The 27,718-nt window shown below is 35.8% G+C and overlaps 1 protein-coding gene across 1 annotated transcript in view; it reads right to left on the reverse strand.

Annotated features, from left to right (window-relative positions):
- Positions 1 to 27,718, reverse strand: part of JAK3 (Janus kinase 3) — a 362,782-nt gene that overhangs the window by 92,845 nt on the left and 242,219 nt on the right. Inside the window, exons 14-18 of the mRNA XM_053702872.1 lie at positions 8,582 to 8,715; positions 8,202 to 8,334; positions 7,659 to 7,810; positions 3,123 to 3,273; positions 2,841 to 2,974 (exon numbers count right to left, since the gene is read on the reverse strand). Coding sequence (XP_053558847.1) covers positions 2,841 to 2,974; positions 3,123 to 3,273; positions 7,659 to 7,810; positions 8,202 to 8,334; positions 8,582 to 8,715 — 704 coding nt within the window. The remainder of the gene's footprint in view (positions 1 to 2,840; positions 2,975 to 3,122; positions 3,274 to 7,658; positions 7,811 to 8,201; positions 8,335 to 8,581; positions 8,716 to 27,718) is intronic.

Here is a 27,718-nt window from a genome sequence, read left to right on the forward strand (position 1 = left end):
ATATATTTATATACAGTATATATAGGTATAGATATATATTGTACCAAAATACCACCAGACATATGTAGAAATATGTATTTATGAATAAATAAATAGAACATATTCTGCTATGTAAAGAACATTGGAATGTGAAATGTTCATATTTTCATGTTGGGCTAGCACACTTGAGAAAATGTGATCAGGTTTGCACGTGAGTAGGGTTTTTTTGCTACTTCTCCTTCTTCAATGAAGTCTATGGGATAATACGTTAACACAATTGCGATATTGTAACTTCGGCTTTTTGCACGGAATAGGTTAGTGCGCAAGAAAAAACTTTTTACTTTCAACTTGTAATATGTGCGGTATCCAACGTGCGAAAAATCCAATTTTGAACGCAGTTAGCGAGCAAGCGGGAGCGATAATCAGCACTCCACTCACAATCTAGCCTTAAAATGGGTTAATCTTGCAGGGAAATCAGATCTCCTTATTTTATCACTTTCTGTACACACACACACACACTTCTTTATATTATCTCTGCCTGTAAACCCAATACTTGGGGCTGGATAATTTATAGGTCTCTGGGTTGGTGAGATTCTTTAAGAATACTCGCCAATTCTTCTATTTACCTGGTTCCTTGTTCAGATTGGAATTGCCTGGTATTTTGACGCTGGGCGAACTGCAATAGGCGAGATCAGACTGATATACTACAGGAAAGTTCTACTCTGTGAAAAGCATTACTGGGCTAAAAATAATCTGCACCTAGGTGGTAAATTGCTATAGAACAGGCTAACAATGGTATTGAGCTAGTTGTCTCTCTTCTGTATGTATTTAGTCTCTCTAAGGAAAAAAGGGGCAACCAGACGTGGACTCCTTGCTCAGTGTGCTTAGAGGAATATGGCTACACCTCACTGTCGAGGTCCAATGAAGGCTGAAATGATCGTCTGGGGTTGCTGTGTTCCTTGTTCAGAGAAGAATTGCCTGGTATTTCGTCGCTGGACTAACCGTAATAGGTGGGATAAGACTGATAAACTACAGGAAAGTTCTACTCTGTGAAAAGCATTGCTGGGCTAAATGAAGTTGCACCCACGTGGTAAATCGCCATAGAAAAGGCTAACAATGGTATTGAGCTGGTTGTTCGTTCCTGAGAGTGCATTTCTCTCTGTATGTATTTAGTCTCCCTAAGGGAAAAAGGGGCAACCAGACGTGGACTCCTTGCTCAGTGTGCTTAAAGGAATATGGCTACACCTCACTGACGAGGCCCAATGAAGGCCGAAATGTTCGTCTGGGGTTGCTGTATTGCTTGTTCAGAGAGGAATTGTCTCGTATTTCGGAGCTATAATGACTGTAATAGACGCGATCAGACAGATACACTACAGGAAAGCTCTACTCTATGAAAATTATTACTGGGCGAAAAAGAAGCTGCACCCAGGTGGTAAATTGCCATAGAACAGGCTAACAATGGTAATGAGCTAGTTGTTCGTTCCTGTGAGTGTGTTTCTCTCTGTATGTATTTCCCTAGTGGAATTCTTTAAATTCAACAAGGTGTCTTTTCAAAGCGTATATACTGCATTTTTGGTATGAAAAGGAGATGCATACATTACAAAAGTGCACAATGAAAATCGTAATTTAAAAATCATACTAAACGAATATTTAAACCTTTAACAGAAAAATACACAGGAAAAAAAATTGTATTGTTAAAGGGATACTAAACCCAATTTTTTTCTTTCATTATTATCAAATTTTCTTTGTTCTCTTTGTATCTTTATTTGAAAAAGCAGGAATGTAAGCTTACGAGCCGGCCCATCTTTGGTTCAGTATTAGGGATGGACAAATGTTTCTAAAAATTTGAAATTTAAAAACGAATTTTGATACATTGGTTCGTTCGATTAAAATTTTGAATGTTTATATAACATTCTAACATTCATTTTTCAAATTTTCGTTTTCAAAATTTTCAATAGTATACGTTCGAATAATAGAATGTTTAGCTATGTATTCATTCAAATTAGAAATGTAATATTTGAATTTGAATGTGACATTCGAATGTAATCGAATTTGAAATAGTATTTCTAGTCTAAAACTGTGTTTAATAAATGTAATATTCAAATTAAAATGTGACATTCAAATTCGAAATAGTATTTCTAGTCTAATACTGTGTTTAATAAATGTAATATTCGAATTCGAAGGTCACATTTGAATTTGAATGTCACATTCAAATTCAAAATAGTATTTCTAGTCTAATACTGTGTTTAATAAATGTAATATTCAAATTCGAATGTCACATTCGAATGTCACATTCGAATTCGAAAGTGACATTGGAAAACTGTAAATAACATTCGATAATAGAATTTTTAAGAATATTCGTTCTTATCAAGATTCTATTATGTAAATCGAATTTCTACAATAACATTTGTTCCAACATTCGAATTTGAATATAAACACATTCGCCCATCCCTATTCAGTACCTGGGTACAGCTTGCTGATTGGTGGCTAAATGTACCCACCAATGAGCAAGCATTATCCAGGGTGCTAAACCAAAAATGGGCTGTCTTGTAAGCTTGCATTCCTTATTTTTTTAAATAAAGATACCAAGAGAATGAAGAAAAATTGATAATAGGAGTAAATTAGAAAGTTGCTTAAAATGCATGCTCTATGTGAATAATGAAAGAAAAAAATTGGGTTCAGTATTCCTTTAAGGTGCCTCAAAAATTGTAACAAATTTGAGATAAGAGGCTGGAAAGGAGGTCCTCAAAATGGAGGAGAAGCAGTTAAAGCTTGTCGCCTGTAAACAGAGAACAATGTGGAAATATGTCACTAGCTGCAAATAATGCATACAATTATTATAATGATTAAATCTCATTCACCTTGCCCAGTACTGATATGTATTTGAGGTATCTCTCCTCATATAAACTGGGATCCTGACATTCCCAACCACAGGCACCGATACTGGACCCTTCTTTCCCCTGTGGACTTCTGCTGTCTGCCAAGAGCTCATAATCTATAACATAATAAAAGAGAGCACATATATCAAATATTTATCCATGTAGTTGAAGCACCACCATCTAGGTAGACTTGCTTATAATGAGGTGCACACATAGTAAATCATATATGTATATAAAAGACATGAAGATGCTCCTTCTCTTTACCAGATGTGATGAGATTATTAAGTTCTCGGATGATGGAACGGAAAGAAGGTCTCAGGAGCGGTGTATAGGACATGCATTGCTGTACCAGATTAGCCAACTCGGCCCAAGGAGGAGGTTGGAGCTGCAGCTGGTCCTCGTAAAACTTCAGCTTCTAGTGAGCAAACAGAATTGTGCTAATGAATATGATTGTGAGAGAGTTGGGAAAAGAGAAAAAGAAAAGTGAATAGAATAATGAAAGGAAGAGGGAGTTTTTGTTAAAAAGTTATACAGTTATAGTTATGTATGGGAGAGATAAACAGGCTAAAAAGAACGGAGAATACAAAGGATGAATATGAATAATAATGCAATACCCTGGTGGTAAAAAATAAACCTAAAGAATGGGGGCATAGATTATAAAAAGACTATCTGCTAGATTACAAGTTGTGCGTTAAGGTAAAAAAGCAGCGTTAACAGGTCCTAACGCTGCTTTCTTACGCCCACTGCTATTACGAGTCTTGCAGGTATAGGTGCCCCGCACACTTTGTTGGCCTTACAACAAACCGACTTACGTAAAGATCGTAAAGCATTTTTTCATGGGACTTCCATAGCGCCGGTATTACGAGTTTGTCCTGGGAGGCCAAAAAGTGAGCGGTACAGCCTCTACCGACAAGATCCGTAACGCATTCTAAAGTCAGTAGTTATGAGTTTTACACTACAACGCTGTAGCATAAAACTCATAACTAAAGTGCTAAAAAGTACACTAACACCCATAAACTACCTATTAACCCCTAAACCGAGGCCCTCCCGCATCGCAAACACTAAAATAAATTTTTTAACCTCTAATCTGCCACTCCGGACATCACCGCCACTATAATAAACATTTTAACCCCTAAACCGCTGCACTCCTGCCTCGCAAACACTAGTTAAATATTATTAACCCCTAATCTGCCGCCCCTAACATCGCCGCCACATACATTATACTTATTAACCCTAATCTTCTGCTCCGGACATCACCGCCACCTACATTATATTTATTAACCCCTAATCTGATGCCCCCAACATTGCCGCCACCTACCTACATTTATTAACCCCTAATCTGCCGTCCCCATCGTTGCCGCCACTATTCTAAATTTATTAACCCTTTAAACCTGTCTAACCCTAACCCTAACACCCCCTAACTTAAATATAATTTAAATAAATCTAAATAAAATTACTATCATTAACTACATTATTCCTATTTAAAACTAAATACTTACCTATAAAATAAACCTTAAGCTAGCTACAATATAACTAATAGTTACATTGTAGCTATCTTAGGGTTTAATTTTATTTCACAGGCAAGTTTGTATTTATTTTAACTAGGTACAATAGTTATTAAATAGTTATTAACTATTTAATAACTACCTAGCTAAAATAAATACAAATTTACCTGTAAAATAAAACCTAACACCACACTACAATTAAATCAATTCCCTACATTAAATACAATTAAATAAATTAAATTAGCTAAATCACAAAAAACCCCACAAAATTACAGAAAATAAAAAACAAATTACAGATCTTTAAACTAATTACACCTAATCTAATAGCCCTATCAATATAAAAAAGCCCCCAAAATAAAAAAAACCCTAGCCTAAACTAAACTAAGAAAAGCCCTTAAAAGGGCCTTTTGCGGGGCATTGCCCAAAGAAATTAGCTCTTTTACCTGTAAAAAATACAAACAACCCCCAACAGTAAAAACCACCACCCACACAACCAACCCCCCAAATAAAAGCTTAGCTAATAAAACCTAAGCTCCCCATTGCCCTGAAAAGGGCATTTGCATGGGCATTGCCCTTAAAAGGGCATTTAGCTCTATTGCTGCCCAAAGCCCTAACCTAAAAATAAAACCCACCCAATACACCCTTAAAAAATCCTAACACTAACCCCCAAAGATTCTCTTACCGGGAGAAGTCTTCATCCAAGCTGCAAGATGTCCTCAACGAAGCCACCAGAAGTGGTCCTCCAGACGGGCAGAAGTAGTCCTCCAGATGGGCAGAAGTCTTCATCCAGACGGCATCTTCTATCTTCATCCTTCCGACGTGGAGAGGCTCCATCTTCAAGACATCCGGCGCAGAGCATCCTCTTCAAACGACGTCTTCTTCTGAATGAATATCTCTTTAAGTGACATCATTCAAGATGGCGTCCCTTAGATTCCGATTGGCTGATAGAAATCTATCAGCCAATCGAAATTAAGGTAGAAAAATCCTATTGGCTGATGCAATCAGCCAATAGGATTGAACTTCAATTCTATTGGCTAATCCAATCAGCCAATAGAATTGAGCTTGCATTCTATTGGCTGATTGGATTTTTTCTACCTTAATTCCGATTGATTATAGAATTCTATCAGCCATTCGAAATCTAAGGGACGCCATCTTGGATGACGTCACTTAAAGAGATATTTATTCCGAAGAAGACGTTGTTTGAAGAGGATGCTCCATGCTGGATGTCTTGAAGATGGAGCCGCTCTGCATCTGAAGGTTAGGGGTTAATAAATATAATATAGGTGTTGGCGATGTTGGGGGTAGCAGATTAGGGGTTAATAAGTATAATGTAGGTGGCAGCGATGTCCGGAGCGGTAGATTAAGGGGTAATAAGTATAATGTAGGTGTTGGTCGATGTTGGGGACAGCAGATTAGGGGTTAATAAGTGTAATATTAGGGGTGTTTAGACTCGGGGTTCATGTTAGGGTGTTAGGTGTAAACATAAAATGTGTTTCCCAGTAGGAATCAATGTGGCTGTGTTAATGAGTTTTACGGTGCTTTTTTGCAGGTGTTAGACTTTTTCTCAGCCGGCTCTCCCCATTGATGTCTATGGGGAAATCGTGCACGAGCACGTATGACCAGCTCACCGCTGACTTAAGCAGCACTGGTATTGGAGTGCGGTATGGAGCTCAATTTTGCTCTACACTCACTTCTTGCCTTTTAACGACGGGTTTGTAAAAACCGGTAATACCTGCAGGTAAGTGAGTGGTGAGAAAAAACTGCACGGTAGCACTGCACAGCTCATAACGCAAGACTCATAATCTAGCCGAATGAGTCTAGAATATAGATAGTTTGAAACTCTACACTGACCAACATCCACAAAGAATTCAAATAACTTATCTCTTAGATCTAATTATTTTATTTTGGGGGGTTACAATCAATTATATAAATAAAACACCTTGGGTATTTATATTTTCCACTAAAGAGTAGTCTGAATTTGTCTTTGTAATTCATTTAACTATTGTGATAGTTAATCCATGCCATGAAAGAGATGCGGGTAGCCTGGTTAATAATCTATGCTATTGTTATTCCTTCTGTTTCTGCAGCTCTATTCAAAGTCATTATACTATGTTAACCCTTTACACTGGGCGCTGCCATCTTGGATCATATATTTGTTATTTGCAAAAAAAATAATACTTCTGCTCTTTATTATGTGAGTTTGAAATGAAAGTATTTAAAAAATAAAAAATGTAAATCTCAGTAATGAAAGGTGTACTGAGTTTTGTTGCATTGAGTTCCTACTATGGGGCTGGTATTTTTACTACAGTAAATCTAAACTGTTAGTTTGCAATTTTACATAAGAGCAAATACCCTACTGTTCAACTTAGAAGTAACCACTTTTTGGAAATTTGGGGCAGATTTCTTGGTCCTATGTCATCAAAATCTATGTTTCTATGTTTCTTTGTCCTTTGCATTTTCTAATTTACGACTCATACTTCCTGAGGTGTTAAGCCCTTGGGGCCGATTTATCATTCTCCTTGTCTCCGGCAAGCCTTCAGGCTCACCAGAAACAGAAGTTATGAAGCAGCGGTCTAAAGACTCAGCTGCTCCATAAATTGTCCTCCTACTCTGAGTCCACGGACAGAAATCAAACCCGATCGAATACGACCGGGTTGATTGACACCCCCTGTTAGCGGCTTATTGAAGTACTGGTGCAATGATGAAAGCCGACAGCGTATACTGCTGTTGGCATTTATCGATGTGTGGCGGACATGATACGCTACATCGTATCATGTCCGCTCGCACATTAATAAATATACCCCCATGAGCTTAACTGATCTTAAGATAGTCTAGCACTGTACATATGATAGGAACTCATGGGTAGCTTCCTCTATCACTTTATTGTTTTTGTAAATTCCCTTAGTAATAATTACACTGTAATCATAAAACTTAGGGTAAAGTGCTATGGAATATATTGGGGCTTTAAAAATAAATTATAATAGTAATAGGAGACTGTATTGTAAAAAGAAACCATCAACTAACATTTACAAACTCTTAAAGAAACTTCAATGGTGTCATTAGGATTTCCACTGACATTTGTCAACAGCATCAGTGGGATTCTCATGAGACTAAATAAATGTGTGGTTGTAACTTCTTCAATGTGGATATTTTTATCGCCCCCCCCCCATCCAACCAATGGAGGTTTGGAATGTATCGGAATGAAGTAACAAGAGATAATAAATACAAAACCCTTTGCGTCTATTGTTGACAAAACAAGAACACCTGCTAGTCACAACAGTCATAGCTGGCTCACCGTGGATGGATCCTCTGCATTAAGAGGTACACTGCCTCCATTAAAGATCTGCCATAGTGTAACCCCAAAACCCCAACGGTCGGACTCCAGTGCCAGATTATTAGGGTCAGAAACACACTCAGGAGAAATCCAGGGAATCCTTTCTACCAGCACTGCAATATAAAGAACATATATGGTTTAAAGATATTTGTTACCTTTAGTTGTTTTTTGCAATGTCTTCTTTAGCTGATAATAGAAAACACTGTCAACACTGACCAATGTCTCCTGCATTTTTATCTCCATGAAAAGGAGATGTAACCATTTATCTCTAGAGGTTTCAACCTCTAGAGAACAGGGGTTTGCAATAAGGAGAACAGGACCATGAAATATAATGAAGAATAAGTGGTATTTCAGAAAAGTTTCCAGAAAAAAGTTATATGGAGTGTTATTAGGAGCAATAGGAGGTGTTAAAGGAAGGCTTATATGGATCAATTAAAGAAGCATAGGTGTAGTTATTTATAGCAAAGTCATAGATTATAAGGAAATATAAATATGCTGTCTCACTCTCTTTATCCAGAACTCTTATGCTCACACCCGGATCACTCAGCTTTATAAATGGAGGAGTATTTGTATCCCCTGCTCGGCTCAGAAGGATTTTCTTAGCTGAAATATTGCCATGAACCAGCTGCTTATCTTCCTGTAACAGATAAAAAAAAGTTGGAATGACAATAAAGAGAAATGCATACACTGAGTGCAAGTTTTAGAAATGGATATATATGGAACAGCCGGAGGGGTAACAAGTTTATCTCAAGCAATAGGATGAGTTAGAAGAATATTTATATTACCAAACAATAAGATGTTATACAATGGCTTAAATAGAGCACCAGAATGAGTTACATCGCGGTTTAATTGGAAACCTCAGGCTTGTTAAACACAAAACATACCATGTAGCACAGAGCATATGCCAGTTGTTTGACCACCTCGAGCTTCCAGCTTCCAGCAACTGAACCAGTCTGCTGTTGGCGCTTCAGATAGAGATCAAGGGCACCCAAGCACACAAATTCCTGCACCATAATGACTAGACCAAAAAAAGCATAGATGTTTACTACTTTTAATGTTGTTCATTGCACATCACCTATTTAATAACAGGAGACCGTGTCAGCTATTTCACTAACACAATTTACCTCCTTCTCCTTAATAGCTTCCAACCAGTCTCTTTTCAAACTTACCCATATTCCCAAGGTAACACTTATTTTCAGCATATCCCAAAAAAGTAGTATATATCCATAACATATGTCTTTAGAGGCATTCCAACCTAAACTATTATATGGCTAGTTTGAGCTGGCATGCCCCTTTAAATACAAGCTAGTAACTGGTAACAGCTATCCTAAAGAAAACCTTCCCTTCTTCCTTAATATCTTTCAATTTGCAGATAGCTCAGAACTGATTGTCTAAAACCCCCTAACATATTTATTTGTCTCTTTTCTGGACCATCTACAATCTGGTTTCCCTTTCAGACATTGAGGAAATCAGATTGTAGATGGTTCTGATCCCCCCCCCCCAAACAGCTCTCTAACCTTTGGGGGCCCAGTCGCAATTGCAACCTCTGCACCCCCTGCAGTTTCGCTCCTGCTTTTTGGTAATTAGAAGGCCGCTAAATGCTGCTGTGCATCACACATGTATTATGTCTAGCAGTAAAGGGGTTAATTAGGTAGCTTGTAGGGAGCTTGCAGGGTTAATTTTAGCTTTAGTGTAAAGATCAGCCTCCATCTGACACATCACACCCCCTGATCCCTCCCAAACAGCTCTCTTCCCTCCCCCACACCACAATTGTTGCCGCCATCTTAAGTACTGGCAGAAAGTCTGCCAGTACTAAAATAAGGTATATTTTATTTATTTTTTTAGCATATTTACATATGCTGCTGTGTAGGATCCCCCCTTAGCCCCAACCTCCCTGATCTCCCCCAAACAGCTCTCTAACCCTCCCCCTGATTTTTTTATTTTCTGTAGTGTAGCTTTCCCCCAAAAGACCAACCTCCCAGATCCCTTAGATATGAATTACCTCCCCCCTTTCTCCCACTTTTCTCACAAAAGTTTTCTGTAGTGTAGCGGTTCCCACCCATTCCCTCCCTGTGCACGTGCCTGCCCGCCGCCCCCCATGCACACACGTGCGTCGGTGCACTCCCCCGACGATCCTTCCCCCGATCCCGCCCCTCTTAATCCAGGAGCCCATCAATGGCCGCCCACCTGCCTCCCACATCGGCTCCCACCCACCAACGATTGCAGCCATCGATGTCCGGTGCAGAGAGGGCCACAGAGTGGCTCTCTCTGCATCGGATGGGTAAAAACATTATTGCAGGATGCCTCGATATCGGGGCATCACTGCAATAACCGGAAAGCGGCTGGAAGCTATCAGGATCGCTTCCACCGCTTTCCAAGACAGACGACGTACGCCGTATGTCCTCGGTCGTTAACTGTATTTTTTTTGAGGACGTACGGGGTACGTCGTTGGTCCTTTACATGGGGTGTGAATAATTAGGACATTTTGAGGTAAAATATCTTTCTTTTTTACATAGAGATGTTCAGGTGATATTTTCTAGTCAGCTTTTTACAGCTATGCTGCATCACTTTCAAGTGTTTCAACATTTGGGTATCATGGCCCTTTAAGTTAATTAACTTACAGTTTACTTGAAGTCTAGTCAAAAATTCTTGTCTATGGAAATTCTTTGAGATACATCAGCAACTTTCATCAGTTTCTACGACCTTCCTCAGCTTCAAACTCTCCAGATCCTTGATGTTAGTGACAATTTCACTGGCACTCTTAGCTCTCTACTAATCTCTTACATACCTTCACTCTACATAAACTCTTGCAGGTCCAGCACCATCACTATGGTGATAACATCAGTATTTGTATATGTATATCAAATCTTAATGTACTTTCTCTATCAAAGGACCCAATGACCTAAAGCTCTCTGGTTTGGTGAAATTATCCAAGGAGTCCATTGTTTGTTTGTTTGTTTTTTCTTTCCTTTTCTCATTCGAAAGTTTTAAATCAATAATATGTAAGTGTTCCCCAGTTAAAGGGTCAGAAAATCATCTCATCCTAGATTACAAAAGGAGTGCAAAAATATTAACACTATTTTAACACCACTCAAATAAATATCGCTCCTATTCTTGCACTCATGCTACATTTTGAAAGCAAACAGTTATTGCTCAAACATAAACCTCAGGTGGGCTAACATCTAGAGAATATATAGCGTGCCACACTAGCTCCCTTTCCCCTCTATAGTACAAATCTCGTTCCTGTACATTGTTTGCAGTTTTTATCTGCTTATTACAGAGACATTTGAGAAATATGTAGCAGAGGTATGTACAAAAAATGCAAGTAGGTTTGCAGAAAGACTGACTCTAGAAATAAGTATGCCCACAAAATTAACATTTAAAGGGAGAAATAATTATCTCCTAATATTTGGCATTCATACTAAATAACTTTATTGAGGAAAATATATAAATAAAAGTTTGCCTGGACTTGTACACACACACACACACAAACTGTTAAAAGTAGCTTGAACTCAGTGATTTGACTAAATAATTATGAATTATAATTATTGAAAAGTCAGTGTAACACTATCTGATACTGTAAAGATATTTATTTTATTTATTTATTTATAAAATATTTTACCAGGAAGGATACATTGAGATTTCTCTCGTTTTCAAGTATGTCCTGGGACCACAAAACATTGCATTGATACAATAGTGTATCCGAATTTCGGTTCGGATCGATTCGAATTCAGCAAAATTTGAATGAATTAGTTTTGGATTTATTCGGATTCGAATAAATTTGGCTGAATTCGGTTCGATTCGGTTTGGTTCGGTTCCGAAATTTGGAATTTCGGTATGTGTTAGGTGGGATATGCTGTGTATTAGACTAGTATTATGTACTGTATACCCATAGCAGAGTGATATAACCTAAAACCTAATATACTGTACAATACTAGTGTAATACACGGCCATCCGAATCTACCGAATAAAGTCAGTAGTTAAGAGCTTTATGGGCTAACACCTGAATATAAAGCTCTTAACTACAGGGCTACAAAGTACACTAACACCCATAAACTACCTATGAACCACTAAACCGAGGCCCCCCCACATCGCAAACACTATCATAAAATTATTTAACCCCTAATCTGCCAACCGGACACCGCCGCCACCTACATTATAGCTATGAACCCCTAATCTGCTGTCCCTAACATCGCCGACACCTAAATTATAGTTATTAACCCCTAATCTCCCCCCCCCAACGTCGCCGCAACCTAACTACAAGTATTAACCCCTAATTTGCTGACCGGATATCGCCGCCACTATAATAAATGTATTAACCCCTAAACCGCCGCACTCCCGCCTCGCAAACACTATAATAAATTTTATTAAACCCTAATCTGCCCCCCCCAGCGTTGCCGCAACCTAACTACAAGTATTAACCCCTAATCTGCCGACCAGACCTCGCCGCCACTATAATAAATGTATTAACCCCTAAACCGCCGCACTCTCGCCTCGCAAACACTATAATAAATTTTATTAATCCCTAATCTGCCCCCCCAACATCGCTGCAACTTAACTACAAGTATTAACCCCTAATCTGCTGACCGGACCTCGCCGCCACTATAATAAATGTATTTACCCTAAACCGCCGCACTCCCTCCTCGCAAACACTATAATAAATTTTATTAACCCCTAATCTGCCCCCCCAACGTCGCCGCAACCTAACTACAAGTATTAACCCCTATTCTGCTGACCTGATATCGCTGCCAAGATAATAAATGTATTAACCCCTAAACCATCGCACTCCCGCCTCGCAAACACTATAATACATTTTATTAACCCTTAATCTGCCCCCCTAACATCGCCGCCACCTACCTACAATAATTAACCCCTAATCTCCCGCCCCCAACGTCGCCGCTACTATAATAAAGTTATTAACCCCTAAACCTAAGTCTAACTAACCCTAACCCTAACACCCCCCTAACATAAATATAATTTAAATAAAACGAAATAAATTTACTATAATTAAATAAATTAATCCTTTATTTTAATCCTAGCTAAAATAAATACAAATTTACCTGTAAAATAAATCCTAACCTAAGTTACAAATACACCTAACACTATACTATCATTAAATTAATTAAATAAATTAATCCTATTTAAAACTAAATACTTACCTGTAAAATAAACCCTAATATAGCTACAATATAACCAATAGTTACATTGTAGTTATTTTAGTATTTATATTTATTTTACAGGCAACTTTTATTTATTTTAACTAGGTACAATAGCTATTAAATAGTTATTAACTATTTAATAGCTACTTAGTTAAAATAATTACATATCGGCATATCCTATGACGTAAATGGCCGCCATTGGCTGTTTGAGATCACCTGACCATAAGCCAATCTAATACCGCCATTTGCGGAGCTTGGACATCGAAATCCTCGAGACATTAGCGTAATTAATATTTGGAAAACGAAAAGGAACTAATTAGAATGGATTTCGAGAATTCATATGGGGGAAAAGATCTACAAACTAACGGCTAGATTTAGAGTTTTGTCGTTAATGACCCGCATAGCTAACGCTCCTTTTTTCCACCCCGCACCTTTTAAACAACGCTGGTATTGAGAGTTCTCTGAAGGGCTGCGTTAGGCTCCAAAAAGGGAGCGTAAAGGCATATTTACCTCCACTTCAACTCTCAATACCAGCGTTGCTTACGGTAGCGGCTAGCTGGAAAAACGTGCTTGTGCATGATTCCCTCATAGGAAATAATGGGGCAGTTTGGGCTGAAAAAAAACCTAACACCTGCAAAAAAGCAGCGTTCAGCTCCTAACGCAGCCCCATTGTTTCCTATGGGGAAACACTTTCTAAGTCTGCACCTAACACCCTAACATAAACCCCGAGTCTAAACACCCCTAACCTTACACTTATTAACCACTAATCTGCGCCCGCTGTTCTGATCAGCCAATAGAATGCAAGCTCAATCTGATTGGCTGATTGGATCAGCCAATCGGATTGAACTTGAATCTGATTGGCTGATTCCATCAGCCAATCAGAATTTTCCTACCTTAATTCCGATTGGCTGATAGAAACCTATCAGCCAATTGGAATTCGAGGGACGCCATCTTGGATGACGTCCCTTAAAGGAGCCTTCATTCGTCGGTAGTCCGTCGGGGAAGAAGGATGTTCCGCGTCGGCGGAATGAAGATGGATCCTGAAGAAAGAAGATTGAAGACCCCGCTTGGAAGATGACATCACCCGGATGGAAGACTTCTTCAGCGCCGCTTGGAGGATCACTTCATCGGATGGAAGACTTCTTCAGCGCCGCTTGGAGGATCACTTCATCGGATGGAAGACTTCTTCAGCGCCCCTTGGAGGATCACTTCTGCCGCTCCGGATCTCCTCTTCAGTTCCATGGTGGCTCGGCTGAGTGAAGACGACTCAAGGTAGGATGATCTTCAGGGGGGTAGTGTTAGGTTTATTTGAGGGGGGTTTGGGTTAGATTATGGGTAAGTTGGTTGTGGGTTTTAATGTTGGGGGGGGTTGTATTTTTCTTTTACAGGCAAAAGAGCAGTTTTCTTTGGGGCATGCCCCGCAAAAGGCCCTTTTAAGGGCTGGTAAGGTAAAAGAGCTTTGAACTTTTTTAATTTAGAATAGGGTAGGGCATTTTTTTATTTTGGGGGGCTTTGTTATTTTATTAGGGGGCTTAGATTAGGTGTAATTAGCTTAAAATTGTTGTAATATTTTTTAAATGTTTGTAACTTATTTTTTTTATTTTTTGTAACTTAGCTTTTTTTATTTTTTGTACTTTAGTTAGTTTATGTAATTGTATTTAATTGTAGTTATTTGTAGTTAATTTATTTAATTAATTTAATGATAGTGTAGTGTTAGGTTTAATTGTAACTTAGGTTAGGATTTATTTTACAGGTAATTTTGTATTTCTTTTAGCTAGGTAGTTATTAAATAGTTAATAACTATTTAATAACTATTCTAACTAGCTAAAATAAATACAAAGTTACCTGTAAAATAAATATAAATCCTAAAATAGCTACAATGTAATTATTAATTTCATTGTAGCTATCTTAGGGTTTATTTTACAGGTAAGTATTTAGTTTTAAATAGGAATAATTTATTAAAGTATAGTGTAGTGTTAGGTGTAATTGAAACTTAGGTTAGTTTTTATTTTACAGGTAAATTTCTCTTTATTTTAGCTAGGTAACTATTAAATAGTTAATAACTATTTAATAGCTATTGTACCTAGTTAAAATAAATTGAAATTTGCCTGTAATATAAAAATTAATCCTAAAATAGCTACAATATAATTATAATTTATATTGTAGCTATATTAGGGTTTATTTTACAGGTAAGTATTTAGCTTTATATAGGATTAATTTATTTAATAAGAGTTAATTTATTTCGTTAGATTTAAATTATATTTAACTTAGGGGGGTGTTAGTGTTAAGGTTAGACTTAGCTTTAGGGATTAATAAATTTATTAGAGTAGCGGTGAGGTCCGGTCGGCAGATTAGGAGTTAATACTCTAAATTAGGTGTCGGCGATGTTAGGGAGGGCAGATTAGGGGTTAATACTATTTATTATAGGGTTATTGAGGCGGGAGTGAGGCGGATTAAGGGTTAATACATTTATTATAGTAGAGGTGAGGTCCGGTCGGCAGATTAGGGGTTAATAATTGTAGGTAGGTGGAGGCGACGTTGGGGGCGGCAGATTAGGGGTTAATAAATATAATATAGGGGTCGGCGGTGTTAGGGGCAGCAGATTAGGGGTACATAGGGATAACGTAGGTTGCGGCGGTGTACGGAGCGGCAGATATATATGCAGGTGTCAGCGATAGCAGGGGCGGCAGATTAGGGGTTAATAAGGTTAGGGGTGTTTAGACTCGGGGTTCATGTTAGGGTGTTAGGTGCAGACTTAGGAAATGTTCCTCCATAGGAAACAATGGGGCTGGGTTCGGAGTTGAACGCTGCTTTTTTGCAGGTGTTAGGTTTTTTTCAGCTCAAACTGCCCCATTGTTTCCAATGGGGGAATCGTGCACGAGCACGTTTTTGAAGCTGGCCGCGTCCGTAAGCACCGCTGGTATTGAGAGTTGCAGTGGCGGTAAATATGCTCTACGCTCCCTTTTTGGAGCCTAACGCAGCCCTTCTGTGAACTCTAAATACCAGCGGTATTTAAAAGGTGCGGGAGAAAAAAAGCATGCATAGCTAACGCACCCCTTTGGCCGCAGAACTTTAAATCTAGCCGTCAGTCTTTAAAAATGATATAACTTATGATTTTTTAAAATAGTTCAGATTTTTTTTTACCTTTTCTCTGTTCACCCAGAAGGAAATGCAGAGTTTGGACATGCATAACCTGCTAGCCAGATATAGCATTACTGTGTGATCTAAGTAATACAGATTAAATATACAACTCAAACAGGGTGTTTTTTTTACTGCATAATACATTTTATTTTTGGATAGCTTTGCAGAACTTTAGTCATAGTGGATCAATTTAATGCAAATTTAAAGGGCCATGATACCAACATTTTTTCTTTCATGATTTAGAAAGATAATGCATTTTTAAACATATTTATAATTTACTTCTATTATCTAATTTTTTTTATTCTCTTGATATTCTTTCCTGAAAAGCATATCTAGATATGCTCAGTAGCTGCTGATTGGTTGCTGCACATAGACGCCTCATGTGATTGGCTCACCCATGTGCATTGTTTTTTCTTCAAATAAGGATATCTAAAAACATGAAGCAAAATAAATAATAGAAGTAAATTGTAATGTTGTTTAAATTTGTATGTTCTATCTGAATCATGAAAGAAAGATTTTGGGTTTAGTGGCCCTTTAAGGGTAGGAAGAGCCTAACTCATTTAAACTACTAGCATTTAAGTACTACAAGAATTTTTTTAACAGCGTCGATTGATATGAAAAATGCAAACCTTTCTTGCAGAAGCCTGATGTAAAAGTTTAGCTCCTTTCTTGTCAGTCCTCTCATTTGGGGCTTAGCTGATCATTCAGTAGCAGGAAACTGAGGCATTTGATTTGCAATAAGTCTGCATAGGGTACACTGTAAAGATACTGGCCTCTAGTTATCAAAGCGTCTAATATGTTGCATTTGCGACGTCAAGTATGCTCGCCACACTTCGGCATGCATCGCCGTCGCGGACCGTAATACGTTCGCCATAGTTATCAAAAAACCCGTCAAAAATATGCGCGTCAAGTACGGTGCGAAGAGGAGCGGACTGTTGTTAACTAACAGTCATCGACGTCTCAGCGATTCAAGCTTTTCCCAACTTTATTTATATCAATGAACAGAGCACATACCTTGTCAGCAGATGATTGTATATATATACTGTAATTTTTTAGTTTTCAATAGAATTTTAAATATAGCAAGTAGTGACATATTCTTATCAAAATGGAGAGTGTTATTTTTCTTTTTTTAATGAAATTTCATATATTGGACATATTTTACTATGATATAGTTATATTTCCAACTTCAATATGTGTGTGTGTATATACAGAGTACAGTATATGTATTTAATATCTATCACTATCTGAAGGGGATAGGACACAAATATTTACACCAGTGGGAGCTAGCTTATCATTGAGCCTATTATATATATTTTTAGTCTTTATATATCAATTAATTGCGACAAGTTAGGTCCCACACTGTGCACAAAATATGTAATCCCTAATTTTTAGAGAGAGACACACTTGGAGCCTAATTCATTCCAGGCATTTTTTCTTTTTGTATTTTATATCTAATGCATTAAATGCCCCCCCCCCCAGTGTCTACATATTATTTTCTAATAGACGTATGTTTATTTTGCATCATCATATATATAAATATATATATATATATATATATATATATATATATATATATGTATATATATATATATATATATATATATAAAAATATATTTATATATATATATATATATATTTATATCTATCTATTTATATCTATTACTTAATATCTCTCTCTCTGTATGTATGTACATATTTATCGATGTAATTTTCAAATATAATAATAGATGTGTTTATGTATGTATATATATATATATATATATATATAAAATTAAATTAATATATATTTTTAATTAATAAATGGAACACCAATATCATAGAATATAATTTCAAGCGACAATACAAACCTTGAACTCTTACTAAAGGAACACAAAGCACATTTATGTACTTTCAGAATTATCATTTAACATTCAAGTTCAAATTATTTTTAAAATTACTATTAACCTTTTTAATTAGTTCTTTGGTTATCTTTATTTTAAAAATAAGGAATCTAGGCTGAGGATCAAGAGAAATTCAATTGAACCACCCTTGAAAAAGCACTATTTCATTGGTGATGTTCAATCAGCAAGGTCAACTCATGTTCGGATTAAAAATGGTCACTATTCCTAAATTGAAATGTTTGATGTAAAATACAGATACAAATAGACTGATGAGAATTTGAGAATGTGACTATCTTACAAAGTTGATTGAAATTGTACGCTCTATCTGAAGCATGAACAATAAAATTTGATGTTTAGTTTCACTTTACTCCTCAGATAACCTTTTCGACTTGAAATAGCAATGCATATGTGAAATTTAATCATATAACGATTCCAATTTGACAAATATCTGCCGGACCTTATCCGACAGCGTGGATCAGGTCTGCCAGACCTTGCTGAATATGCTTTCTCTATCCAGCATTGCACCAGCAGCTCTTGTGAGCTCCTGCTGCAACGCCGCACTCTGCAGACTTGAGGAAACTTGTCCACCAGTAGGGAGTGTCAATCAACCCGATCATACTGTATCGTTTGGAATTGTTGAGATTCCTGTCCACCTCATAAGATCAGGTGGACAGGGTTATTGAGCAGCAGTCTTTATACCGCTGCTCCCTAACTTGTGTTTCTGTTGATTCCTAATAATTGCTAGAAACACGTTCCCTTAATAAATGTGCGTCAATGCATCTTTGTGCTTTCATCAATCAGCAGCTATATAGTTTTAAAAATTGTAGCATATTTATACTGATTTATCTTGGTTTTATTCATGTCACTAGAAATTAATCTTTAAATGAATACAGTGAGACATTAATTACTATAAAATAAACTATTTTAATTACAATTTTTTTTTTTTTTTTAAAGAAAATTAAATATTGTATTAAACATCACTGAGGGCCTCCTGCATATTACGCACAGCCCTAGCAACAGCTCTTAGGGCCTGTGCAAGTTCATCAAAAATCGGTTGTAGGAATGGCCCAGTTTGGGTCCCCTGATCTCGATCTAGAAAAAGAACAAAAGAATGTATGTTAGATAAATTATTTATCAATATCGAATTTGGCAAACATTATATTCTTTTCACTTACATTCCACTCTAGGCACCTCCTTCTCATCCTCCCTAACGACCTCCTCCTCTTCCTCCTTAGCCACCTCCTCCTCTTCCTCCCAAGGCACCTCCTCCTCCTCCCTAGCCACCTCCACCGCTGGTGACAAGGGGTTTTGCAATTCATTCCCCGGTACTTGGTCGTCTGTAAGAGATGAAGCATTATAATGAATAAGTATTAGTATGAGATCAATGACAACTACTAAATTTTACAATTATTTCATTAAAAACTATTTAAAAATTCTGCAAAAATTTAACTTTTTAAATAAATACATAAAATGCAAATGAAAAACAAAACGTTTCCTTTCATCTTTTATAAAGAGATTATAAATGTTTTCAATCATTATAATTTACTTCATTCTTCTATTATATTTCTAAGAAAAGCATATCTAGATATTCTCCGTAGTTGCAGAATTTATAATGATTAGAGATGCCTTGATTAAATGTCAAATTCATATGCAATGTGATAACTTCATCAAAGGATGGATATAGAATGAAGTAAATGTATTATAACTATATTGTTAACTTTTTTAAATATTCCAATCTTTATCTAAATTCTGAAAGAAAATGTTTGTTTTTAGTGTCCTTTCAACATATATCCGAAATAACATTTAAAATATAACAAATTGTAAAGTTAAATAATTCAAACATAGTATGATAATTGGCAAATTACCTTGGATATCAGGGACTTCATCTTCTGTCCCTGAATCCTCATGAGGAGCGGTTATAAAACGCAGAGGCAACGGTGGCGAGGAGCGGTTGCTCCTCGGCATTGCCATTGGTATCGGCCTCATATATCTAGGTACTTGAGTACGCATGCGATCTGTGAAAATATAAAGTTGTATGTACACATTAGATACAGGTTATATATTATTGTTGAGTTATGTATCTTCAGCATCAATGCATGTAATGTCCAAAAAAAAAATAACAAATTTTTGAGAGAGAGAAAGAAAGAGAGAAAGACAGAAAGAGAGAGAGTGAGAGAGAGAGAGAGAGAAAGAAAGAGAGAGAGCGAGCAATATCTATCTCTCTCTCTCTATCTCTCTCTGTCTCTCTCTCTATCTCTCTGTCTCTCTCTCTCTCTGTCTCTCTCTCTGTCTCTCTCTCTGTCTCTCTCTCTGTCTCTCTCTCTCTGTCTCTCTCTATCTCTGTCTCTCTATCTCTGTCTCTCTATCTCTGTCTCTCTCTCTGTCTCTCTATCTCTGTCTCTCTATCTCTGTCTCTCTATCTCTATCTCTCTCTGTCTCTCTCTCTGTCTCTCTCTCTGTCTCTCTCTCTGTCTCTCTCTCTGTCTCTCTCTATAGATATATATATATATATATAGATATACATATACATATATATATATATAATACATATACATATATATACATATACATATATATACATGTACATATATATATATATATTCAATATATGATTACACTTTAATGTATCATTGTTAATAACCATGATGGAGTATGTTTTTTTGATTAAAATAAAACATCTCTTTTTCTCTCTTTAAATAAGTCTCAATAAAATAAATTATGTTGATAATCTAAGGTTGAAATAAATTGTATTGCATTGATCCTCTACAGTAATTATGGGTTGTTGAATGATAATTTTTGAATTTGAGTAAGTGAAATACATAGAAATAACAAAAAGAAATGGCCTGCTCAAAACAAATTATATTCTTAAAGAAATGTAAGGTATTCATGTAACACAGTAAAATAAAAATGATTAATTTATAAATTAATGAACAATTAATTTAATTGTTAATTAATTGCATCATTTAAGTATCCATCAATACATTATTAATTTCTAAGTACAATACACAATATACTTACATATACGAACCAGCGCTCTTAACGCTGCATAGCGCTCCTGCTCCCGCCGCCTAAGGTCTGAAAACCTTTGCAGGCAGCTGCGACGTGTACGGGTGATCCCGGACACCCTCCTCATTCTCTGCATCATCTCATAGATGATGCGGTCTCTATCCTCGTGTTAGATACCCCGGACATCGCCTATGCGACGGGGAAAGTAACGGTTCATTCCATATACTAGATTAATAATTCACCCTGGGTGAAAGGTGTAGACATTTTATTATTATCTCTCTCTCAAAAATCAAAACATTTTTAGAAATTTTTTGAAAGTGCGACATACATATAGCAATTATAGAGAAATATGATTGGTTGTTGCAAGTGTACATAAAAATATCAATATTTGGTTGGCGGATTATTTGTAGCACGTGTTCCTGACGATTAATATGCAATTTACATTTTCAAATGATATAATACATGCGCCACTAATTACTTGACTGTCAATAAAATGAAATTTAAATGTAAAAAACATAAAACAAAATTTGAACATAGGCTTGTCTGGATTCATACGTCCTTAAAGTATTATCCAATATTAAAATATACTATCCCTTTGTTTCCTGTCAATAGCACCATCATAATCTTTGTGAAATGTTATTTTTGTATATTGCTGTCGCACTAAAAAAAAAAAAAATATTTGTAGTTAAAAATGTCGTCACCATTACTCAGGCCGAATTGTTAATTTTAGTGTTTGTGATGAATAGATATTTCCCCAACTTTTAAAAAAACATCTATGACGCTGTATAAATTAGTTTGCGAAAGTGAATCCGTCATGCTTGTCTATAGGATGTTATACTTGTCTACTAGTATAAAAAAGTTTGACACCCTGTAGAGAAGGATGAACATTCATCCCAAACACAAAAATTAAAATTCTGCCTGAGTGAATGGTGACGACATTTTTAACTACAAAAAAATATATATTTTATTAGTGCGACAGCGATATACAAAACTTAGAAAATTGGTTCTTGAGTGTAAATAAACATAATATTCAGTTGGCTGATTGCATGTCTCACGTGTTCATCATTACTGGTTCTTGAAAGTGTAACTAAAAATATTCGGTTGCCTGTTTAGATGTTTCACGGGTTCATAACTATTACTGTGTAATTCCTTAACATAAAAAAACATGCAACATTATGAATCAACGTAAAACAAATTAATTTACTTACGGTTTATTCAAATATAAAATTGTGATCATAGGATTGCCTGTAGTCATACGGCTTCAAAGTATCAGCAAATATTTAAAGAAGAGATCCCTCTCCTGTCGACAATAGACCTCAAATAATGTAAAATAAGCTGACCCCTTTTATAGACAACTATGACACACTATAGACAAGTATGACGGATTCACCGTCATCAAATAATTTATAGATTTAGATATCATTTCAAACATTCACTAATATTGCTTTACTGAGACATCAAGAGATCGTTATTATTCGATCATTATATTAAACGGGCGTCATAAATGATGAAATTAAATGAAAAATATCAATATTGTAAAAATTAAATAAAAAAATTATAATTGTTAACTGCTGATTATCTAATTATTACCAGTCTATAAAAGGGAATTTAAAATGGAGTCTAATCACCTATGCTTTACAAGAGCTGAGTTGATATATTTATTGATATTTATTAATATTTATTTATTCACTTGTTGCTCACTTATTTTTATCTTGTTATGTCTGCGCCTGGTAAAACTAAGTCAGGGCGCAGCGTACAATTTAATTTTGAGCATGATAAAGTTTTAGTGACCCTTGTTTTAGAGCACTATGATTTTATTATTGGTTCTAAAGCCCATAAGACCTCGCTCTCCAGGAAATCAGAGATCTGGAGAGCAATAGCTGACAGTGTGTCCGCCGAAGGGAATCATCCCAAATTGGTGACACACTGTAAGAAAAGATTTTCGGACATCAAAAGACAATTAAAGGCCAAGCTGTCCAGGGAGTTACAGTCTGCACGTCGGACCGGTGGTGGCGAGCCATATGTCGCTGAACTATGCGAATATGAGGTTCAGCTGCGGGAAAAGCTGGGAGCAAACCTGACTCTCGGTCTGGATTTAGTGGAGCATGATACTGACGAGTTGGCAGGTAAGATGATATTACTTGAGATATTGATGTCGCACATTTTTTGGTTGTTCCATCAAATGTTTACTAAAGGGACATAACACCAAGATTTTTTATTTTATGATTTGAAAGAGAATACAATGTTAAACATCTTTTTAAGTTACTTATATTATCTAATTTGTTTGATTCTCTTGATATTATTTGATGAAAAGCATATCTATAATGCTCAATAGCTGCTGATTGGATGCTGCACATAGAAGCATCATGTGATTGGCTCACCCATGTGCATTGCTTTTTCTTCAAATAAGGATATTTTACAAATAGAGCAAAAGAAAATATGGAAGTCAATTGGAATGTGTTTTACATTTAAATTCTCAATCTGAATCATGAAAGAAAGATTTTTGGTTTAGTGCCCCTTTTAAGATCATGATGTGCAATATTAGTGATAATGAATTTTATTACATGTATTTTGTTGAAGCATCTACCAGTGCAGCAGCTGCTGTTGCTGCTGCTGCAGCAGATAGTGATGCTGCCACGGATGGCGATGAGACACTCCTATTGCCCGTCAGTATCCACACTGAATCCAGCCACAGCTTCTCCTCGGCCGCCACGCACCCGGACATTATGTGCAGCACCCCTGATGGAGCAAGCATTGGCCGATCTACAGGTATGTTTGCTATTATTACTTTGCTTTTAATTTAATTGTTATCACTTGTATGATTTTCTAATTTCTAAATATGTATATTCAATTTTCATTATCTAGTTGATGTCCGAAGGGCTTTAGGACCACCTTCAAGATCTACATCTCCTCCTCATGTAACAATAAAACACATCAAACATCTGGCTCAGAGTATCAGATTTGTCAATAGCTCAATGTGAATGTTTTTTTTTTTTTTTTAAAGAAGAATCTCAATTTCATACACATTAATGGGAAATAACATACATTTTTTATATAATCTCTCATTTCATAGTATTTCAAAGAATAGGTCAAATGATGTTACAGTCAAATGATGTTAGTTTAGCCATATATTTACAGGCACGTGAAACAAAAACACATATTCATTGGATTAGGATAGTGAATACTAGATTAAACATATGTAAAACTTTGAGATATTTTTAATTTGCATCATTAGATTTTTAGACTTTAGATTAAAACGTTTAATTTGAAAGCACTGTAGTATCATAGAACCAAGCTCATAGATGATGATTGCTACATGCATACATGTATAGATAGGTATACTTATATACTGATTGTGATTGGCTCACCAATGTGTTAAGTGAACAAACAATAGTGCATTGTTTCTACTTCAAAAAAAGATAGAGTAAATAAATACAATGAAATAGATATTATGTTATTGCAAGTTTAATTTTGTATTATATATCTTAAAGGGATAGTATAGTTAACTTTAAAAAATGGTTCAGATAGAACATACAATGAAAGGGACATGAAACACACATTTTTTATTTTCATTAGTTAAAAAATGGCATTTTTTCACATCTTTCAATTTTAATTCTATTATCTAATTTGTTTTATTCTCTTGATATTTTTTTAAAGCATATCTAGATATGCTCACTATCTGCTGATTGGTTGCTGCACATAGAAGCAGTGTGTGATTGGCTCACCCATGTGCATTGCTTTTTCTTTAAACAAGGATATCTTATAACAAAGAAAAATAAATAATTAAAGTAAATTAGAAGGTGTTTAAATTTGTATGTTCTATCTGAATAATGAAAGAACGATTTATTGTTTAATGAACATTTAAGCTTTACATTTGCTCCTATCATCCATTTTTAATAATTATCTTATTATCTTTATTTGCAAATCATGAATGTAAGCTTAAAAGACAGGCCATTTGGGATTCTGCACCTGGGTACCGCTTTTTGATTGTTGTCTATATGTAAACATCCAATCAACAAACGGTCTACATTTTATGGAAAAAGAATGTGCCTGCTTGTAATATTACTTTATATTGATTTTCAAAGAAACATAAAAAAATAATCATTACTGATAATAGGATTAACTAATAATCTTGCTTAATATGTCATGATCTATCTGAATCATGTAAGTTTAGTTCTTACTAGACTATCACTTTAAAGGGACACTGAACCCAAATTTTTTTTTTGTAATTCAGAAAGAGCATGCAATTTTAAGCAACTTTCTAATTTACTCCTATTATCAATTTTTCTTCGTTCTCTTGCTATCATTATTTGAAAAAGAAGGCATCTAAGTTTTTTTTTGGTATCAGTACTCTGGACAGCACTTTTTTATTGGTGGATGAATTTATCCACCAATCAGCAAGGACAACCCAGGTCGTTCACCAAAAATGGGCCGGCATCTAAACTTACATTCTTGCATTTCAAATAAAGATACCAAGAGAATGAAGAAAATTTGATAATAGGAGTAAATTAGAGAGTTGCTTAAAATTTCATGCTCAATCTGAATCACGAAAGAAAATTTTTGGGTACAGTGTCCCTTTAATGATGATTAAATATATTTGAATTTACAATTCTTTGCAACTTAAAATAAATGAAAGGTTTGGATAATCACCTGTGTATTGCATGACCATTCTTTGAGGCCTATTTAACTAATGTCTGTCGGACATGATCCGACAGTGCTGATCAGGTCTGACAGACATAGATGAATGTGGAGAGCAATACGTTTGCAGAGCTCAGAGCAGGTGGACAGGGTTATGGAGCAGTGGTCTTTAGACCGTTGCTTCATAACTGTTGTTTGCCAAGAGTCAGAATACTCCCAATAAACATGGCCCTTAAAGCTACATACGGAGCTTGATAAATTGACCTCTATATCTCTCTCTCATGTATTAACTGACAAATGGAGTTGGAGATACAAAGTTTATTGCGAGCATGCAGGCTTTAAAGAAAATGCAGTTATAAGCAGACGTATAAAGAATGCGCTCCATACCCTTGACGCTATTCACCACAATTGAGTCTGATCTTGTTTATTGAACAACACAGTGCTGACGGGCCATTGTCCGTGACTCTGAAGGGGGCATTCTCTACATTCAGTGAGTTATTGCAGACATGATCTGCACTGTTGGATCATGTCCAACAGAACGAAGATAAATAGGCCTAGAATATATTCTCTGTGCAACATCATTGTCACTACTCAAGCTTATCACACTATTAGTGGCACTTGTAATCATGTCATTGATTAATAAACAGACTAAACAGATTTTGATATTGTTGAATTTATAAAATTGATGTGTTAAAAATTATGTTGTACGGTGAATAATTTAATAAAATGTTGAATATGATATATTTTTGATACTAAGCCCCTTTAAAATTACAAATGTATATCCACATTTGTATTTATTTTATACATTTAAGATAACATAAAATATAAAAATCATTAATGTTAAAATACAGTGTCTTACAAATTTGATCGTGTTATGATTGATTTAAGATATATGTTTAATATCATATGCATTTAATACTTCCAATTACATTAAGTTAACTAACAATATATATTTCATTTTTCATTTCTTTAGATGTCGAGCGTGTATTGCAGACTTCAGAGGAGATCGACTGTTGTCTTCGTGGGCTGAGAGATTTGACAGAGGAGTCGTCCCTGGGAGAGACCCAATTTCCAGAATCACAGGATCAGGGAATCTCCCAGGGAACATCAGAAATAGATTCTATCAGCCGTTCTGCCCCTCCTGACCCCGAACAAACAGCTGCTTTGGACCCTGGTGCCCCTCATGCCCCTGTTGGTCATGCCCCATCAGCTCATGGCCATGCTGATCCTGGCCACCGACTGCCTCGCATCACTGATGAGGAGGCAGTCATGGAAATGTTAGATCTGGCCAGGCAGTACCGGGAAGAACACCGTGAGTTGCGTGGGGCATTAAGGTTATCTGTTGAGCAACAGGGGCAGGTATTAGAGAGGGTCATTACAGTAGATAGGGACAGAGTAGATATAGATAGGGAAAGGTTGAGAGTAGATTCAGCTAGAATAGATTTAGAGAGGGAAAGATTTGTATATGAGTGACATAGGGACAGTGCCAGATTAGAGTTAGAGAGGGATAGATTCAATTTAGAAATGCAGAGGGATAGTGATAGGTTAAACTTTGATAGGGAAAGATTAGCATTCGATAGGGCCAGAGCAGCTGAAGAGCAGCATCAGGAGAGGGTGGATGAAGACAACAGGGTTTTAAATTGTCACCTAATTTTAAACTTTGGGAGAAGGGGAACAAGGGAGAGATCCCCCCCCCTCCTCCCTCACCCAAAAGAAAAAAAGAGTGTTTTAATTTGCTCATTTTATTAGGGTTTTTAATATTATTTTTATTATGTATGTGTTTATGTTTTTATGATTTTTAATTTAAAAATATGACTCAATTTTTTTTTAAAAATGTCGATGTTTTTTTTTTAAATTAAAAAATATGACTAAAATATTTTTAATTTTTTAAAAAAATGTCTTGATGTTTTTATGATTTTTAATTTAAAAATATGTATAGAATATTTTTAAATTATTTAAAAAATGTCGATGTTTTTACGATTTTTTATTTTTAAATATGTAATGAATATTTTTAAAATTAAATTAAAGAAATGTTGATGTTTTTATTATTTTTAATTTTAAAAATATGAATACAATATTTTTAAATTATTAATCTTTTTTTTTTTAAAGAAAAAATATTTAATTATTTTGAATAAATGTCTGGATGTTTTTATGATTTTTAATTTAAAAATATGTAATGAATATTTTTACATTTTTC

This window comes from Bombina bombina, chromosome 2 (assembly GCF_027579735.1).
Source record: "Bombina bombina isolate aBomBom1 chromosome 2, aBomBom1.pri, whole genome shotgun sequence".
Classification (NCBI taxonomy): domain Eukaryota; kingdom Metazoa; phylum Chordata; class Amphibia; order Anura; family Bombinatoridae; genus Bombina; species Bombina bombina.